Source organism: Neoarius graeffei, chromosome 1 (assembly GCF_027579695.1).
Source record: "Neoarius graeffei isolate fNeoGra1 chromosome 1, fNeoGra1.pri, whole genome shotgun sequence".
Classification (NCBI taxonomy): Eukaryota; Metazoa; Chordata; class Actinopteri; order Siluriformes; family Ariidae; genus Neoarius; species Neoarius graeffei.
In genome coordinates this window covers 2136555-2156516 of record NC_083569.1, presented here as the reverse complement: position 1 = coordinate 2156516, position 19962 = coordinate 2136555, and the positions used below count along the sequence as shown (strand labels likewise).

Below are 19962 nucleotides of genomic sequence, written 5' to 3'. Positions count from 1 at the left end.
GCAATGTTCTTTTTGGAGAGCAGTGGCTTTCTCCTTGCAACCCTGCCATACACACCATTGTTGTTCAGTGTTCTCCTGATGGTGGACTCATGAACATTAACATTAGCCAATGTGAGAGAGGCCTTCAGTTGCTTAGAAGTTACCCTGGGGTCCTTTGTGACCTCGCCGACTATTACACGCCTTGCTCTTGGATTGATCTTTGTTGGTCGACCACTCCTGGGGAGGGTAACAATGGTTTTGAATTTCCTCCATTTGTACACAATCTGTCTGACTGTGGATTGGTGGAGTCCAAACTCTTTAGAGATGGTTTTGTAACCTTTTCCAGCCTGATGAGCATCAACAACGCTTTTTCTGAGCTCCTCAGAAATCTCCTTCGCTCGTGCCATGATACACTTCCACAAACATGTGTTGTGAAGCTCAGACTTTGATAGATCCCTGTTCTTTAAATAAAACAGGGTGCCCACTCACACCTGATTGTCGTCCCATTGATTGAAAACACCTGACTCTAATTTCACCTTCAAATTAACTGCTAATCCTAGAGGTTCACATACTTTTGCCACTCACAGATATGTAATATTGGATCATTTTCCTCAATAAATAAATGACCGAGTATAATATCTGTGTCTCATTTGTTTAACTGGGTTCTCTTTATCTACTTTTAGGACTTGTGTGAAAATCTGATGATGTTTTAGGTCATATTTATGCAGAAATATAGAACATTCTAAAGGGTTCACAAACTTTCAAGCACCACTGTATGTTTATTGCTTGAGGAGAAAAACAGTGTGTATGAGAACAGAGTCACACATTTTAGTATAAAAAGTGTTCGGCTCCGTGTGAGCACGCCACCTAGTGGCCACAGTTACATCTCCGCTTCTGAACACCTGATGCTTCATGTCTGTATGCTTTAAATTCAAACCTGCATTTCTTTGTATTTATTATTTTAAACTATTTGTTGACAGGGATCACTTTTTTTTTTTTTTAAATATTTGTAAGTGATGCTAAAAAAGTTTACAGATCTGCCGGTTTATTAAAAATGAATGAACGGGGAATTAATTTTTCCCCTTGTTGTTTTTTTTTTAAACAGCGTACGGTATTTTGATAATTACAAGTTGAATACTGTATAAAACAGCTGAGGTCGTGTTTTAAATTTCATCATATGGGTTATTTATTTATCTTCCTTTTTTAAATTTCGGTCATAAACTATTTTTGGCAGGAATTTCTCCATGTACTTCATTAATACACATTTGAATATTTAGATTTATACATTTTTAACAAAGCCAGATTTTGCAGAGTCGGACAGATGAGATATCACATGACCAGACTGACTCTCAGGATTATTATTATTGCATTAATGGCATTTAGCAGAGGCTCTTGGGGAGCAGTTGGGGGTTCGATGCCTTGCTCAAGGGCACTTCAGCCATTCCCACTGTTCCAGGGAATCAAACTGGCAACCTTCTGGTCCCAAACCTGCTTCTCTAACCATTAGACCATGACTTCCTCATTACTGCAATGCAAAATTGTTTGTAGGGTTTTTTTTAAATCCTAATCTTATTGCCTCCTCCAAGAAGCAGCCACTATTAAAATATGAGGTGTCTTAGTTTTGTCCAAAAAAAAAAGTCAAGTGAAAAATTTTTTTTTTTTAACTTCTCAACCAATCAGGTCACAGATCAGGGGTTATGTTTGATCAAAGATATTCAGATAACGCTGCAACATAACTGCAAGGCACAGAGTTTGTTCATTTTGAAATGTTCACTGGTACAACAGTCAATAATCACCTCAACATCACGTCACTTGTCCTCAGTTAAACATCTGTGTGTGTGTGTGTGCGCACATCTGGATCTTGGTTCTTTATTAATAGAGCACCTTATAAATAATTTACTTACCAGTAAGTTTGTATCCTGCTTTCTAAAACACTGATTAAAGAGAGTGTGAAGAGGAAACCATAGAGACAAAGGGGGAAAAATGACTCTCACCAAACAAACAACTAATAAATAAATAAAATCAGCACAAACGGTGTTCGATACAGCGTCAGGAAACACATGACCAATTTCTCATGGCTGTACGTTTTCACTACTTGTTAGCTACAGCAGCCATTTTGCACTTCACGGTTCATATCTGGGTCTGTCTCAGAAACTGGGTACTGTAGGGGTACCCCACTAAATATACTCTCCGTCAATAAGCTATACGGCTTTGAATAGTGATGGTTTTAATTTGAAATAAAACGATGAAAGAAATAATCCAGATAAAACTAAATCTTTGATGTGAATACTCTTCAGAATTTGTGGAAAAATGTCGGCTTGATCTGGGACATGATAAACGGTCGACGACATCGCGTTCCGTTAAAAAGGTTGTAGTCCACGGAAAAGTCTACAGTTATCACTGATTGTATTTTAAGTTGTAAATTTATACACCTAAGGATTGGTGCGCTCACAGAATAATCATCGCCATTTTCTGCAAACCCAAAACCGTGTGTTTTGATCTAAACGGAAAGCCTCAGGGTCGAGGTCACGACCTCACCAAAAGTAGGAACTTAAAATCACTACGCCGTATAAAAATGTAGTTATAAATCTGCGATTTTGTTTTTTAAAACGGAAGCTGAAAGTTAGGTATGGAATATGTTTCTTACAGAATATGTTACGATGGTAGCTGGTCTTGTATGAATTTCTGAGCTATAAAATGAGCCGTGGTCTATTTTTTACCGTAGCATGTTATTTGTGTGCGGGGAAGGACACGCATTAACAATTTGCATGTGTAGAATGGAATTTTCCACTCCAGCAGGTAGAAGTTGATCGTGCTTCCATTTGCGGTCTCTCTGTTACGCGGGTGATCTGTTCGGACGTTATCACTGAAAAGGTGAGTTTTGACAGTTTTATTTTGTTTTAGTCTTGCAGTATAAGGCAACAGAATGTTTCTTTTTCATCTTACTTTCATATTTCGTAGTGTTTGCGTATTTTTGGCCAATATTTTGCAACCACGGTCGATTTAGATCGAACTTTTGATAGAATCTACGGCCAGTCATTTTGCCCCGCCCTCGCCTGGTGTGGTAGCGATGTCCCGTTGCTCGCGCGCCGCAGCAGAGACCCGCGCGACCTTCAGCCGGTACAGTCGCTGTTCTTTTACCACCGCCGTTATTCTCATCTTTGTGTCCTGTTTCGCATCTCAAATACCCAAAATGTATCATATTATTCATATTTAAGTGAATAATCAATTCAGTCATCATAACTTGGCATTTTTAACCCAAGCAATCAAAAAGAGGAAATGTATTCAATATTTTCACTCATCTGTGAAGGAGGGGCTTTAATTCTTCATGATGGAGTTATTTTATATGGAAATCAATTTTACAAAAGCATTTGAATTGGAATCAAAAATAATTTCCACAGTAGAGGCCAGATAAAGCAAGATGCTATCTTTATTCTTATTAAACATGACAAAAGAAACATTGAGTGTTCGGTAAATGCAAAAAAGCAAAAAAGTAAAATTAGAAATTTTATTTTTTGACCATAATTTTTTAAAAGATATTTTTATTGAAGTCTTTTTTATGTATAATTTCACAAACAAAGGAACAAACATACAAAATCAGAACCCCTCACCAGCCCCCATCCTCAGTCCTGGTACGGATAAAAAAAAATACACACATATTATATAGAGATGAAAGTGGAGCAAAGGAAAAAAAACCCTGAACTTTTGAAAGTCAAACTAAGATATGTGGGGGGCAACGTTCCCCGAAAATATTTTAATAACATAACACGCAAACCCGTGCATTCTAGTACTTATTTTCACTAAAACAAATTATAACTTTTAAGCCTTTTTCTTTCATGTACATTAATGATTAACATGTCAAAAATATCAAATTTAATTCCCCGAGTTAATGAGTCATTTTCAGGAGTGCGTTTAGAAAACGCGGTGATCTTCCTGCTACACAGTTCAGTACTTTTGGAAAAAAGTCAGACAGTTGAAGGTAAACTCAGCAAAATCCCAAAACAGCACTGTTAAACAGTAAAGGCCTGTTAGAGTTTCTAAAGCTTTCAGGTTTCAATGTCGGGGACGTTGAGCCTCGTTTATCAATCTTTTAGTAGAGTTGTGCGTTTGCGTAAGCGAAAGTGAGCTAAACGTTTCCAATTCAGATTTATGCGAGTTGAAGCCGATTGTTTACATTAGTTCGTATTGTCTGTAAATTTAAACACACCAATGGATACCAAATTTCTCATGTAAATCAGGGGCGTGGCTAGGATTTTTCAGGGTGTGTGTGTCGCACACTGACTGGCAGCCTGACTGCATTATGGAACAAAAAATAATTCCCATTGCTAGTTTTAGGCAGCTTAGAAACCGGCTCTTCCATTACTGCTGTTTCTTCCACGGTTTCTTGATGTGTTCTAGAAACGGCGCTAAAACTTAGCTTCGAAACCACAAAATGCAGCTTTTTTTTTTTTTAAAGATTTTTTTTGGGGCTTTTTTCATCTTTATTGGACAGGACAGTGTAGAGACAGGAAATGAGCGGGAGAGAGAGACAGGGAGGGACCGGGAAATGACCTCAGGCCGGAATCAAACCCAGGTCCCCAGATTTATGGTATGGCGCCTTATCCACCTGAGCCACGACACCCCACAAAATGCAACTTTGATGGGAAATTGCTTATCTCTCTTCACGTCGAAAGAAGGAGGAAAGTTTCGCTTGTTTTGACACGGCGAATTAACACAAGAGGAAATGCTCGTAATTCGCAACTAAAAAGACTACAGCTACACTGGCAGCTTGACCGTGCTTTCTAGTGCGATCGTGTTGCGCTTGTGCAGAACTGTCAGTCCTGCACGCCTTAGCTCGTACACCTGAAGGCGCCTAACGAGCTCTGGCACGCACGCCGTTAACAAAGAACACCTGTCTGTAATCAGTGACCTATGTTTGGGCTGTTTAAGGACGATGCGAAGTATTACACCGCGTCTAGGAACGCGAAAAATCCGAAAAATAAATTTCTCCATTCGGGAAACGGGAGAGTTTCAAGAGTTTTGTCAAACATCCGGATTTCTGGGTATTTCGTCATTAGGCCAAACAAAATAATATATGTGTTTCCTGGGTTTTCAAAATAGGGTAGGTAGGTAAAAAAAAAATTTGTTTATCCCAAAAGTTTACGACAAATTTTCTAGGGTAGGTAGGAAAAAGTGAGACGTTTCCTTTGAAAACTTTTTTTGCAAAATACTCGTTAAATGTTTGCAACTGATCCCAGAATGTCAGAACTGTGTGATTTGTTGTAGGAAACAATGCTGTAGTTACTCTATAGTTCTTCATTTGGAAATATTTTTAATTGTTGTGAATATCTTTTGCGTTGCAATAGGCTGATTTGACAAGCAAACATTTCTGTCCACTGTGTCGCTGTTTGTTCCGCGGCGAACCTCCATTTTATAGGCACCCGAAGAATCGATGAAATATACTGCGCATGTGCAAGCAGTCATTTACATCCCACCCTGCGAGGCATGAACACAAGGGTGGCCAGTTTTTCTACTTAAAAATCTAAGATAATCATCATTGTAACGCTAGCAAGAATACGCAGCGTTGTTCAGCTATGTATTCGATTGCATCTAACGGTGACCCCTGTCTAGAAATGCCTACGAAATTTGGCTTTGCTGCGGCCTTCGGTGTCCGAGTTATAAACGTTTAAAGGTGGGCTGGAGCCATGGATCAAATCAAAACTTAAGTCGCTGAGCAGCGCTTGCACGGTGGCGAATGACTGGCGAGGCAGCGTCCTACCAGGCCGTGCCCGTGCTGGTTTGAAAGGGCTGGAGTAGAGGGAGGTGCGTGTTGGTTGTCAATTTACTCCTGACGGGCCTCGTGTCTTTCGGCAAATACTGAGTGGTTTATATGACACGCTCTAGCGGTTCTCGTTTGACTCGCCAGGTGGCTGCCAAGCAGGTAGGGTCGGGCGTGAGAAATAGTTTGTTTATCGTGGTCATAAACAGTTGAAGGGTCGCAGTGCTTTTACAGGGTCGGTCGGGTAACCGGAAACACATATATTATTTTGTTTGGCCTTAGCAGAAAAAATCCGGAGGAATTTTCATGAAAATCCGGAATACTTTCATGACTCATTTTATAATAAATAATCAATTGCATGAATTCACCTTTGGTTACATCTGAAAATCAAAATAAAATACAATCAAATGATGCATGAGGTCCCAAATAATCATAAAAATCATAGAAGTTTAGTAGACAAAATAGTAAAGGGGAGCAAGTTATATACTGACATACTAATTAAAGTAATGTAATGATGGTAGTAAGGCCAAGAGCGAGCCCCGTATCTTTTCATACTACTCTGGGTTCCTCCTCACACTGGATAAGGTTTTTTCAGGTGTGCTGTAGGATGTTAATTCGTTTAACCATCGTCTCTGCGATGGAGGAAACTCTGATTTCCAATTCTGCAAAATACATTTTTTACCAGCTGTAACCGAAATATTTTTTCGTAAAGCTTACATCTAGAGTTTGTATACTGTATCTCCCAGAATCCATATCCTCGGGTCAGGGGGAATCTTGACGTCTGTAGTTTTTGAAGCGATATTAATGATGTGTTTCCAAGCTCGGACATTTCCACAGCATATGAAGCAAGTCCCCCGCACGGCTTCTACATCTCTGACAATTTGGAGAGGAGTTGTGGTGTGTTTCGTGCAGTCTATATGGAGTATAATAAGTTCTATTAAACTGCATTTGTCTGTGTTTTGTTGAGATTAGTACTGACAGAGATTTCAAGGATATTACACCAGTCATTATCGTCGTATCTTATGTTAAGATCTGATTCCTATTTCTTCTTTGTATTATTCTTATTATATTTTGTAAGGTTATTATTTAAAATAACATAAATAGCAGATATCAACCCCTTACTAGTGTTTAATGTTTCACACATTAAATATTTTTCAAACGGGGATTCCGGGCGGATATGAGGGAAGTCTGAACAGTTATTGCGGATCCAGTGTCTAATTTGAAAATATTTAAATAAGTTATGTTTGGGTAGTTTGAATTTCTCTATCAGTTGTTGAAAATTCACCTTGGATATACAGATCTTCAACTGCTTTTATGCCCTTACTAACTCAATTGCTCAATATTCCATCTGTAATCTGATGGGAAATGTTGGGATTATCACATAGAGGAGTTTTACGAAACAGAGAGATGTTCAGACCGATGACAGCACGAGCTTCAAAATGATAGGGTTCTTAGTAATGCTTAGGAGTATTTTCTTAGAGGTTAGGAAAGGAAGAGACTTCGACGGAACACGTTTTGATTGGTGTTGTTCAATACATAGTTTTCACATGACGTCACAGAGTCGGGGATTCCCTAGTGGCAGCCATCTTGCGGGTCAAGCTTACCGTACGGGTGACTGAGCACACATTGTAACGCGCGAGTACAAAGTCTTCAAAAGAACCCAAGCAGGCTATTTAAAGCTAGCAATGGTGCACACCTGTTGTATTCACAGCTGTCGTAATAGGTCAGATGATGACGTCAAGCGGAGCTTTTATGGAATTCCCACTGTACGGGAGCACGAAGGCGAGCAAACAAAGAAACTCAGCATACAAAGGAGAAATCTATGGCTTGCGAGAATCAACCGCAAGGATTATCAGCCTTCCAAGCACAGCAAAGTCTGCTCCGATCATTTTATAAGTGGTAAGTTGTTTAAATAAGCAATCAATTGTGTTTAAGTTTGTTTTTGGAAACCAAAACCTTGTGTGAACAATCTCTGGAGGATGCCTAACTGGAACCGCTGAGTGTACGTTTACATTGTAATGTACACTTAATATCGCTCGTTTGTCACGTTTCTATTTGACACTTGTCACTTCGCTCATGCAAGGGTCATTTTTGAAAAACATTTTAGGTCTATTCTGTATGATTTGATTTGTGTTTAATCAACTTATTATGGTTGCATAACATTCAACAGTCTATTTAATGCTAGAATGTATAAAGTTGCATATATCAGACAGCCTTTAAAGTTTGATGAAGTCAGTTTCAGGCTTTGGCAGCCCTGCATAGTCACTTGAAAATGCATCTTTGTCCACTTCGTAGGGGTCAATTCCCCCAATCAAGGCCAGTTTGGCTGCATACCGATGTTGTCTAATGTATCTATATACTTCTGTTTGCTTGATTTTGCCGACATCGATCTTTATTTTAGAAAACTGACTATATAACTTCATAAATTCGTCCGAGATAACGTAGCCGGTAATGGCGATGGTCCGTTTTGTTTGACTCACAAGATGGCGGCTGGAGGGCGTTCCCCGGAATGCCGTGACGTCAGTGAAAACTATGTATAGGGAGCCATGTTGCCACACATTTGTCCCCATGTAGCCAGCACCATACTGAGCGAACCTGAGCTGCAAGGTAATAGCATCTAAAATTGGGAAGATTTAACCCTCCTTTAGAGTATGCAGCCTGAAGAGTTGATAGTTTGACTCTGGGGGATTTACCTTTCCAAAGAAAACTACATCGAGATTTATTTAGGGTCGTCAAAGAAAAATTTGGGTACTTTAAATGGGATGCACTGGAAAAGGTATAAGAATTTGGGGAGGATGCACACATCTTAATTAGATTAACTCTGCCAATTAGTGATAACGGAAGGTCCCTCCAGTTTTATAAATCTATTTTAACCTGGTCTAAGAGACTGATATAATTTTCTTTAAAGGTTTTATCTACAGAGGTTTGAATTTCTATGCCCAAGTATTTACAGTGGTGCTTGAAAGTTTGTGAACCCTTTAGAATGTTCTATATTTCTGCATAAATATGCCCTAAAACATCATCTGATTTTCACACAAGTCCTAAAAGTAGATAAAGAGAACCCAGTTAAACAAATGAGACAAAAATATTATACTTGGTCATTTATTTATTGAGGAAAATGATCCAATATTACATATCTGTGAGTGGCAAAAGTATGTGAACCTCTAGGATTAGCAGTTAATTTGAAGGTGAAATTAGAGTCAGGTGTTTTCAATCAATGGGACGACAATCAGGTGTGAGTGGGCACCCTGTTTTATTTAAAGAACAGGGATCTATCAAAGTCTGATCTTCACAACACATGTTTGTGGAAGTGTATCATGGCATGAACAAAGGAGATTTCTGAGGACCTCAGAAAAAGCGTTGTTGATGCTCATCAGGCTGGAAAAGGTTACAAAACCATCTCTAAAGAGTTTGGACTCCACCAATCCACAGTCAGACAGATTGTGTACAAATGGAGGAAATTCAAGACCATTGTTACCCTCCCCAGGAGTGGTAGACCAACAAAGATCACTCCAAGAGCAAGGCGTGTAATAGTCGGCGAGGTCACAAAGGACCCCAGGGTAACTTCTAAGCAACTGAAGGCCTCTCTCACATTGGCTAATGTTCATGAGTCCACCATCAGGAGAACACTGAACAACAATGGTGTGCATGGCAGGGTTGCAAGGAGAAAGCCACTGCTCTCCAAAAAGAACATTGCTGCTTATCTGCAGTTTGCTAAAGATCACGTGGACAAGCCAGAAGGCTATTGGAAAAATGTTTTGTGGACAGATGAGACCAAAATAGAACTTTTTGGTTTAAATGAGAAGCGTTATGTTTGGAGAAAGGAAAACACTGCATTCCAGCATAAGAACCTTATCCCATCTGTGAAACATGGTGGTGGTAGTATCATGGTTTGGGCCTGTTTTGCTGCATCTGGGCCAGGACGGCTTGCCATCATTGATGGAGCAATGAATTCTGAATTATACCAGCGAATTCTAAAGGAAAATGTCAGGACATCTGTCCATGAACTGAATCTCAAGAGAAGGTGGGTCATGCAGCAAGACAACGATCCTAAGCACACAAGTCGTTCTACCAAAGAATGGTTAAAGAAGAATAAAGTTAATGTTTTGGAATGGCCAAGTCAAAGTACTGACCTTAATCCAATGGAAATGTTGTGGAAGGACCTGAAGCGAGCAGTTCATGTGAGGAAACCCACCAACATCCCAGAGTTGAAGCTGTTCTGTACGGAGGAACGGGCTAAAATTCCTCCAAGCCGGTGTGCAGGACTGATCAACAGTTACCGCAAACGTTTAGTTGCAGTTATTGCTGCACAAGGGGGTCACACCAGATACTGAAAGCAAAGGGTCACATACTTTTGCCACTCACAGATATGTAATATTGGATCATTTTCCTCAATAAATAAATGACCGAGTATAATATTTGTGTCTCATTTGTTTAACTGGGTTCTCTTTATCTACTTTTAGGACTTGTGTGAAAATCTGATGATGTTTTAGGTCATATTTATGCAGAAATATAGAAAATTCTAAAGGGTTCACAAACTTTCAAGCACCACTGTAAGTCCACTGGGGCGCCATTGCAAAGGTTCGGTTAAGTTCTTGATACAGTTGTCCTGTATGTTTGGAAAAGACGGTCCCACTCCCGGGTGGACGTTTAGACTTTTGTTTAATACGGTTATAACAAAAAATAGTGGCTGTATCCAGCTGACCTTTTGAAACATACGTTCACTTTATTTTGAGTAGCAAGAAAATTATTATAATATTATTTTATTTATCTTTCTTCTTCGCTCCCCTTATTTCTTGTATCCACCAATATTTACTTACTTTGACCGCCCTTCTTAGTTATTTATTGGCTGTCGGTGATGTTGCTAATATTTCATTTATTTATCTTTTTACTTGTGTACCTTAGTGGTATTATTTACTTTTTTGTTTTCTTTAATTCAGTAAACTATATTAGCGGAACCAGGGGGCATAGATCACCAACATGGGTCAGGTAATCATTTAACTCTGTTCCCCTTCGACATGCCGTTCCCCTTATAAGCCACTGGATCATGCTGTACTTCTAGTCTGCTTCACGCTGAGCTACCAAATCTCGTGTTTATGCTTTAAATCCTAGTAATATATATATATTTTTAATTTCTTCTTCTTTCTTTTTGATATATAACTGCTTTTTTGAATTTGCACCATGGTTTGATGCTTAATATATATATTTTTTTTTTCTAACTGTTGAGAGGTCGTGTAGAGAGAGTAGAGTGTTACCTACCCAATGGGGTTGTTTAGTACTAAGGGTATCAATGGGTGGGTCGGTACGGTTTTTATTTAAAAGCACAGTTACTCACCTAACTTTCATTTTATATGTAAGCACTGAGGCTCCCAATATACTTAAGTTGCATCTGTTACTAAGATATGACTAGCCAAATAAACTTCATTTCTTTGAATGTCAGGGGAATCAATTCTCCGATTAAGAGGAGGAAAATTTTGCCGTACTTAGACAGACAGTCCGTTGATGTTTCATTTATTCAAGGAACTCACCTTTCCGATGCAGAGCATATCAAACTAAAGAGCGATTGGGTGGGACACGTCTACCACTCCTCATTCAACACAAAAGCCATCTTTATTAATAAAAAATTGAACTTCAAATTAACATCAATAGAGAAAGATAGTAGTGGAAGATTCAACGATCCTGCTTTTTTTAATGAGCTTGTATTAAAACTCGCAACTGCTGAGGGGCACTGTTTGGCTGGTGGTGACTTCAGTTTGGTATTGGACCCCAGATTAGATCGATCCACGCCAAGATCTCTTAATCACTCTAAGGCTGCTTTAATTCTGCTCAGGGGGATGAGGGATTTGGGACTGTGTGATATTTGGCGGCAACTTAACCCAAAAGCTAAAGACTTTTCATTCTTTTCAAATGTTCACAAGTCGTATTCCAGAATTGACGTGTTTCTAATCCCCTACAATATGGCCGCCAGGGTCACTGATTGCTCTTATCCATCAGCTACACTGTCCGATCATAATCCTATAAAAATAACCTGGGAGATTGATACTACACAATCGAAACGCTTTACCTGGGGGTTTAAATCCTATATGCTGAAGGACCCTGAATTTATTAGATTTATGAGCGCTCACATTGATGCATTTATGGAAACGAATATTAACTCCTCCTCTCATGCTTTTATACGGGAGGCCTTAAAAGCGTATATGAGAGGCCAGATCCTATCATACAGCTCTCACAAGATCAGAGAAAAAAAAGAAAACTCTCGCGAATTTGGAAAACGAAAGTGATCATGCTCACACTAAAAGTGAAGTGGTGCTCAATACCTTGTCTTTAAAACGGATTCAGTATAATAACTTATGTACTAATAAGGCTGAAGCTGATTTAGCTCGGAGCAGCTATCATTACTACGAATTTGGCGACAAATTAGCTTGGCACGTTAAAAGGCAAGAAAACGAAAAAACTATACATTCTATTATCACAGACGATGGAAGATCCGTTTTAATCCACATGACATCAGTCGTGAATTTCAATTATTCTATGAGACACTATATAAGACAGAACATGGGACTGAGGACACCAAAGCAACAACATTTTTAAGTTCATTAACCCTGCCTAAATTAGACCCAGACAATTCCTCTTGCCCGAAGGCTCTTTTTAACATCCTTAAAGGCGTCTTTAAGGCGTTGCAGACTGGGGCTGCAGTCTGGGAAGACGTAAACCCTGCTGTTATCGTAATGAATCTCTCCCTTTTGTCTGGCGAGGCGCATTATTTTCTCTTGGTTCTTAAAGTTGAGGAGCTTAGCGACCATGGGTCTCGGCCTCGGCGTGTCCCCTCTGCCAGCGGGGGGTTTCCCAGGCAGTGAGCTCTTTCACAGGTAATGGGGATAGGAAAGTTTTCGATACCGAGGATTTCTGGTATGACTCGCTCCAAAAATCCCGCAGCATCGCGGCCTTCGGCCTCCTCAGGGAGCCCGAGCATGTGGATGTTGTTATGCCGGCTCCTGTTCTCTAAGGCTACATCCACACGACGAGATTTTTTTTTAGCGGGTAAAAAAAAAATCGCGTCCACATGGGCAACAGATCAGTAAAATATCAGGTACATATGGCAACGCAACGCTTGCTGAAAACGATGCAATACACATGCCACGCCTTTACGTGCGCTGTAAGACGGTCCCATCGGTGACACCAGAACAATAGAAGAAGTAGGACGCATGCGCATAAACCCCTTCTTCTACCCGGCGTGAAGCACTCACAGGAACAAGCACACAACAACAAGAAGAAGACGGCTGCGACTACGCGAGGAAAAACCGACTCTCTTGTCTGCTAAACTTAGCAGTGACTGCAGCACTGAACAACTACTACTCTGGGGTCTGCCATTGTTGCTGTCGTTGTTACGAATGATGTGCGCGAGAGTGCTGCTTGTTCTAGTCATGTGGTTGTGACATCATCGTAAACAAATCCGTTCTACTCATCCAGACGACTTCGCAACGGCGCCGTTGCCAGATTTTTCCACTCTGGAAACCGTTCTCAAAAAATATCGTTTTGGGGCACCCAAAACGCCGGTGCCGTGTGGACGCCAGGCTGAAACGATAAAAAATGTTATCGTATTCACCTGAATCCGTTGCCGTGTGGACAGGGCCTAAGTCGTCCACTTTATCTTTGAGGGACTGTAATCTTCATTTGCTGATATGCGTCCCTCCATTTCTTCGACTTGGTCCGCTAGTGTTGACATCGCCGTTTCAATCTTAGAGAATGAGGACTGGATGGAAGTTGTTTTAGCATCAATCTGTCTTGATAGCTCTTCCTTACTTTCCTGAATGGCTGCCATCACTGCATCAAGAGTAGGGCTTTCACCTTTAGGAGAGCCGGTCGCCATTCTGGTTGTGTGCGCGGGTCTGGCCGTTCGCTTAGACAGCGGCGTAATATCCTTAAGACCCCTTAAGTTATACTGTGCCATGCGCCACGACAGAGTGTCAATTACTTTCTAGGGTTTTTGAAAAGTTTAACGGAAAATAAAAGCAACTGCTGAGGTACGCCTGTGGACCTCACACTTGCATGTCCATTAGGGTGGTCTCAACATTTTTTTTTTTTTTTTAGGATTTTGTTACGGACACCTTACCTTTTTATTTTTACATTGCCTAAAAGAAGTTATTGTGCAAAATTTGTTTAAGATTGAACAATGTTTAGAGGTGCCACAAAGCCATTAAAGTTTTCACTCAAGACTCAATATAAAATAATGTGGCTTATTAACTGTTTCATATTAATACAAACAATACAGTACTATAACTTCCTGTGTTCACAGTAACAATAGCTATTACTTGTCTGTGATTTTCTAAACCCTTCGGTATTCTGGTATCTTGTGAAGATAAAAGAACACACTAAGGACTTCCCGAGCAGAAGGAAGCTTTCTCCCAGACAGTTCCTTGGAAGTGCGACCGATTAACCAAACATAATTGTCCTTTCTGGTTTTGTGCTTTGCACCACCGGTGCTACTTGTATTACTGTTGCTAGCCGTCTGAAAAACACAGAAAGAAAAACATTCACAACTTCATCAGCATATTACGATCAGTGCTCGTTGTTTAAGAACCCCTTAGTGCATGAAAGTTAACCTTCTATCAGTCTATAAACTCTTCCTGCCTCTTCTTTTTCATAGAAGTGGCGTATTCCCTCTAGAACTGTGACTTTTTGGGGGTTTGAGATCTTCTCTGCAACAGTCTACGCACCAACTAATGTTAATGGTTTAACCCGATTTGCAACCTCGTGTGGCACCTCTAAATATTAACCAATTTTTCTGAAATTTTGCTTGTTGCTTTCTTTTAGCCTATGTAAAAAAAAAAATGGTAGGGTGGTCGGAATGTTTTGGTTAAAAAAAAAAAAAAAACTTTTCCCATACATTTCGGGACCACCCTATAATGTCCATCCTCGCTGGCTGTAAACCAGAAAAAATATATATATAAAATTTATTTATTTATTTATATTTGGCTGAACTTCTCCAAGGTTGACACACTCTCCACTGAAAATATCTGTTCAATAGGGGTGCCTCAGGGTTCAATCCTAGGCCCTCTATTGTTCAGTATACAACCCTGATTCCAAAAAAGTTGGGACAAAGTACAAATTGTAAATAAAAACGGAATGCAATAATTTACAAATCTCAAAAACTGATATTGTATTCACAATAGAACATAGACAACATATCAAATGTCGAAAGTGAGACATTTTGAAATTTCATGCCAAATATTGGCTCATTTGAAATTTCATGACAGCAACACATCTCAAAAAAGTTGGGACGGGGCAATAAGAGGCTGGAAAAGTTAAAGGTACAAAAAAGGAACAGCTGGAGGACCAAATTGCAACTCATTAGGTCAATTGGCAATAGGTCATTAACATGACTGGGTATAAAAAGAGCATCTTGGAGTGGCAGCGGCTCTCAGAAGTAAAGATGGGAAGAGGATCACCAATCCCCCTAATTCTGCGCCGACAAATAGTGGAGCAATATCAGAAAGGAGTTCGACAGTGTAAAATTGCAAAGAGTTTGAACATATCATCATCTACAGTGCATAATATCATCAAAAGATTCAGAGAATCTGGAAGAATCTCTGTGCGTAAGGGTCAAGACCGGAAAACCATACCGGGTGCCCGTGATCTTCGGGCCCTTAGACGGCACTGCATCACATACAGGCATGCTTCTGTATTGGAAATCACAAAATGGGCTCAGGAATATTTCCAGAGAACATTATCTGTGAACACAATTCACCGTGCCATCCGCCGTTGCCAGCTAAAACTCTATAGTTCAAAGAAGAAGCCGTATCTAAACATGATCCAGAAGCGCAGACGTCTTCTCTGGGCCAAGGCTCATTTAAAATGGACTGTGGCAAAGTGGAAAACTGTTCTGTGGTCAGACGAATCAAAATTTGAAGTTCTTTATGGAAATCAGGGACGCCGTGTCATTCGGACTAAAGAGGAGAAGGACGACCCGAGTTGTTATCGGCGCTCAGTTCAGAAGCCTGCATCTCTGATGGTATGGGGTTGCATTAGTGCGTGTGGCATGGGCAGCTTACACATCTGGAAAGACACCATCAATGCTGAAAGGTATATCCAGGTTCTAGAGCAACATATGCTCCCATCCAGACGACGTCTCTTTCAGGGAAGACCTTGCATTTTCCAACATGACAATGCCAAACCACATACTGCATCAATTACAGCATCATGGCTGCGTAGAAGAAGGGTCCGGGCACTGAACTGGCCAGCCTGCAGTCCAGATCTTTCACCCATAGAAAACATTTGGCGCATCATAAAACGGAAGATACGACAAAAAAGACCTAAGACAGTTGAGCAACTAGAATCCTACATTAGACAAGAATGGGTTAACATTCCTCTCCCTAAACTTGAGCAACTTGTCTCCTCAGTCCCCAGACGTTTACAGACTGTTGTAAAGAGAAAAGGGGATGTCTCACAGTGGGAAACATGGCCTTGTCCCAACTTTTTTGAGATGTGTTGTTGTCATGAAATTTAAAAATCACCTAATTTTTCTCTTTAAATGATACATTTTCTCAGTTTAAACATTTGATATGTCATCTATGTTCTATTCTGAATAAAATATGGAATTTTGAAACTTCCACATCATTGCATTCCGTTTTTATTTACAATTTGTACTTTGTCCCAACTTTTTTGGAATCGGGGTTGTAACATGTTTGCCATGTTGTATAGTTTATTTAAGAAATTGCATAGAGTCATGTTCGTGTCATCAGCACTTTAAGAAATGGCTAAAAGCAGGGCAGCACTGTGGACATTTTTAGTCATCGATCTTGTGTCTTTGTGTTTATTTTATTATATATCATGTTTTTTTTTAAACTATGTACTTGTTACTGCAGTATACAGTAGGCCTATATCTGCACATAGTCCCACCCATAACATGTTTTGTTGTATTTTTTTTTTAACATCAATTCCTGTCCAGGGACTACAGATGAAAATTAGCCTTGTGGCTATAATCTGGCTCAATTGTATGTTGTGCATTGTCCCTGTCAAATAAATAAATAAAGGGGCGTCTCACTCTTTGCAGAATCCTCTGTGTCAAAGTGGGTCTCCATTTTTGATGCTAGCGATATTCCAAAAACACCACACCAACGCCAAGACATCCTGTGCCACAGATCTTAAGTTGTAAATTAAAACTGAAGATATTTTTCAAAAGTATCTATATTTTAAATTCTTCCGTCCGATCCTTTCTGTTTTCGCTTGGATATTCCGTTGTAACGGCCCTAACAGGCCTCAGCCGTCTCTTGAGCCTCCAGGAAAGAAAGAGAAGATCAGGAATACTGTGTTCAAAGCTTCCACGAATGGCACATAGATGAAGGAAAAGTTCAAGGTTTTTTGCTGCACAGAGAGCAACAGAGTGGCGATCATTTGCTTCAAAAAAAAAAAAAACCCAACAATGACTAACTGGATTCTGGGAAGAGTGAGCTGATCTCCAGTAGAGATGCTACACTTCCTGTCCTCCTCTCTCGGTCAGGGTGTAACGTTCATCTGCTCTGTGTGTTCCAGGGAAGTCGCAGCGCTCTGTCTCTGGCCACACAGGCGTCACACACGGAGATCGCAGACCTGCTCAAAGCTCGGACCACCAACACTAAAGCCCACGATAAATGCAAGATGGCTTAGAGACGAGAACCTGCTCTGTGGAGAATGTCACGAACACGCAGGACTCCTTCTGTAGCTTCACTATGGAATATCTAGTTTTCGTAATTTGGTTCATTTGAATAATAAGGTGCTTTTATTATTATTATTAGTGCTAGCATATTCCTCAGTTCTGATTTTGCACAAATTAACAATCTCGACTTTATCGACTCATTTATCATCCTGACGCTCTGCTTCTGATCCTTCAATCAAATATCTTTCAAACAGGTTAGTCCTGTTGTTACTTACATTATAGCAGCTATAAACACTCATTCCCTCACCAGCCTCTCTTCATTCTGTCTTGAAGTTAATAATAATTTAAAAAAAAAACGCAGTTTGCCTTGTTACCACAAAGAAACAGTAAAGAAGTGTAAACTCCTGTCCTGAAGACGTCAGAAAATGTAAAGTCCCAGCTTCACTTCTGACCGTTACACAGCCTTCCACAGGGTTACAGAAAACTTCACCATAGCAACGATTTAAAAACTCTGTTCATGTGGAGCGTCCGCTGTACCGTACACATCACTGAGAACAAGCGGTTACTATAGAAACGATAACGTATTAGAATGAGTGCATTAAATGCAGTGATATTTGTTGTAATTGAGTGTTTGATCTTAATTCACCCTCAGTGAGACTGGTGTGTGTCACAAACCTGTGCGGTATGTCCTGAACCTCCTGACTGTCTCATCCCTCACCTCTGCAAATATATCAGACATGATGAGCTCTCTCTCTCTCTCTCTCTCTGTGTGGAGGAAGGGAGGATTCCTGCTAAAGGAGCTGAAAGAAAATGGAGACACTCCACATGGATTAAAGCAAAAAAAAATTATTTGACTGAAAATTTACGGGGGGGGGAGGGTGTTATGGGTGGATTTCGATGAAATTCTGAGAATGGTTAACTTAGAACCAGGGCTTTGAACCGGTTCAAGGAACGAAAACGAAACTTTTTCTATTTCACATGGAACAGAAATGAAACCAGAAACTTTATTATTTTTTATGTTCCGGAACAGAAACGCTTATTAAAAATAATGGTAACCGGTTAATACCGGTTTTTATTTCGTTCCTCAAAGTTTCCGTAGCCTACAAATAAAAAAGTCATTCTTCTCCTGCGCAAGTTTCTATGACCCGCTGGGGTTCACTTCCTGTGTGACGTTCGCTGACTGAATGGAGAGAGCGGGAGGGTGGACTACTATCACGTCTCCACATCTTAAATAAGAGGTAAATATTGCAGTCCATCGTTATTCAAAAACGTCAATTTCAAACACGATATCAATATATTTGTCCACGTTAATGAAAGGCTCGCGAACATTAAATGACGCTAACCTCTGTTAGCCTATCAATGCATAGGGCCTGACTAGCCTTTGGTAACACACTAAACGAATTCTCTTTCATTTTTGGCACTTTTTCTGTTTGTGTAGATGGGAAGACATACTGAGAATCCAAATCGCCAACATTTGAAATAATAATTGTTTTGAATTATTTCTTGTCTTATTTAATGAAGGTTGTAATAGAATTAGCCTACATTTGGCTTAAGCTGGATGAGACAGAGACATCATTTTATAGCCATTTGTTAAACAGCTGACAGGGAACGTAATTAACCGTTCCGGGAACCAAATTTTTTTGTTCTAACCGGTTCGGGAACGTCTATTTAATGGTGGAACCCAAAACCGGAAACGTTAAAATTCCGTTTCTGTTCGGAACGAACCAATAGGAAAAAAATTCTGGTTCAAAGCCCTGCTTAGAACTGATAACTTTATTATCAATTAATTAATGGATCAATATATTCAATTTATTGCACTCTCTTTCCATTGCTTCCGTATATTATTTTTTTATGGCAAACCACACAAATGCTGGAATGTTTAGTTTTTTGCACCATGAACTAAATGGCTTTCCGTTTTCACCTCTCTTGTACAGCCGAGCCCACCTCCACTTGTTTTTACACCTTTATCGATGGCAGACACATCAGTGCCTTCTTTCATGTAAAGCGCATCCATGCTGCCGAAACCCAAAGCAGAACGACATGCTCCTCTATGCTCGACGTCAATATTGAGGTTTTTCACCTGACATCACAGGGTCACGTGACGCCCCGGTGTCCGCCATTTTGAACGTCAAGCTAGCTAATGTCAACAACAGTAGCTGGTATGTTACTGTAGCAATGTTTACGTTCAGTCATTTGGATGACTGTTAAAACCTTTCAGTCTCAAGTTTTTCCTTTACTGGATTTACTAGTTTACTGAGCCAGCGCGCCGGCCGCCTAGCGTGCGCTAGCTCCCAGCTTGCCCGAGCGCGCTAGCTCAGTAAACTAGTAAATCCAGTAAAGGAAAAACTTGAGACTGAAAGGTTTTAACAGTCATCCAAATGACTGAACGTAAACATTGCTACAGTAACATACCAGCTACGATGTTGTTGACATTAGCTAGTGCTAACAGCTAGCTGCTAGTACACTGCTACAACACAGACACCGACCCTAATAATACAGTTCTTGGTCATTGCCTGGTAACAGCAAATTTATAACGGGCCATGTCTCAACAGACTAAGAAGTTATTTCAATGACATTTAATAACATTTTG

At 40.1% G+C, this 19962-nt stretch overlaps 1 protein-coding gene across 1 annotated transcript in view; it reads left to right on the top strand.

Annotated features, from left to right (window-relative positions):
- The window catches only part of LOC132890695 (KN motif and ankyrin repeat domain-containing protein 3-like), a 46317-nt gene extending 26793 nt beyond the window's left edge, over positions 1-19524 (top strand). Inside the window, exon 10 of the mRNA XM_060927824.1 lies at positions 17270-19524. Coding sequence (XP_060783807.1) covers positions 17270-17383 — 114 coding nt within the window. The 3' untranslated portion in view covers positions 17384-19524. The remainder of the gene's footprint in view (positions 1-17269) is intronic.
- The last annotated feature ends 438 nt before the right edge of the window (positions 19525-19962 follow it).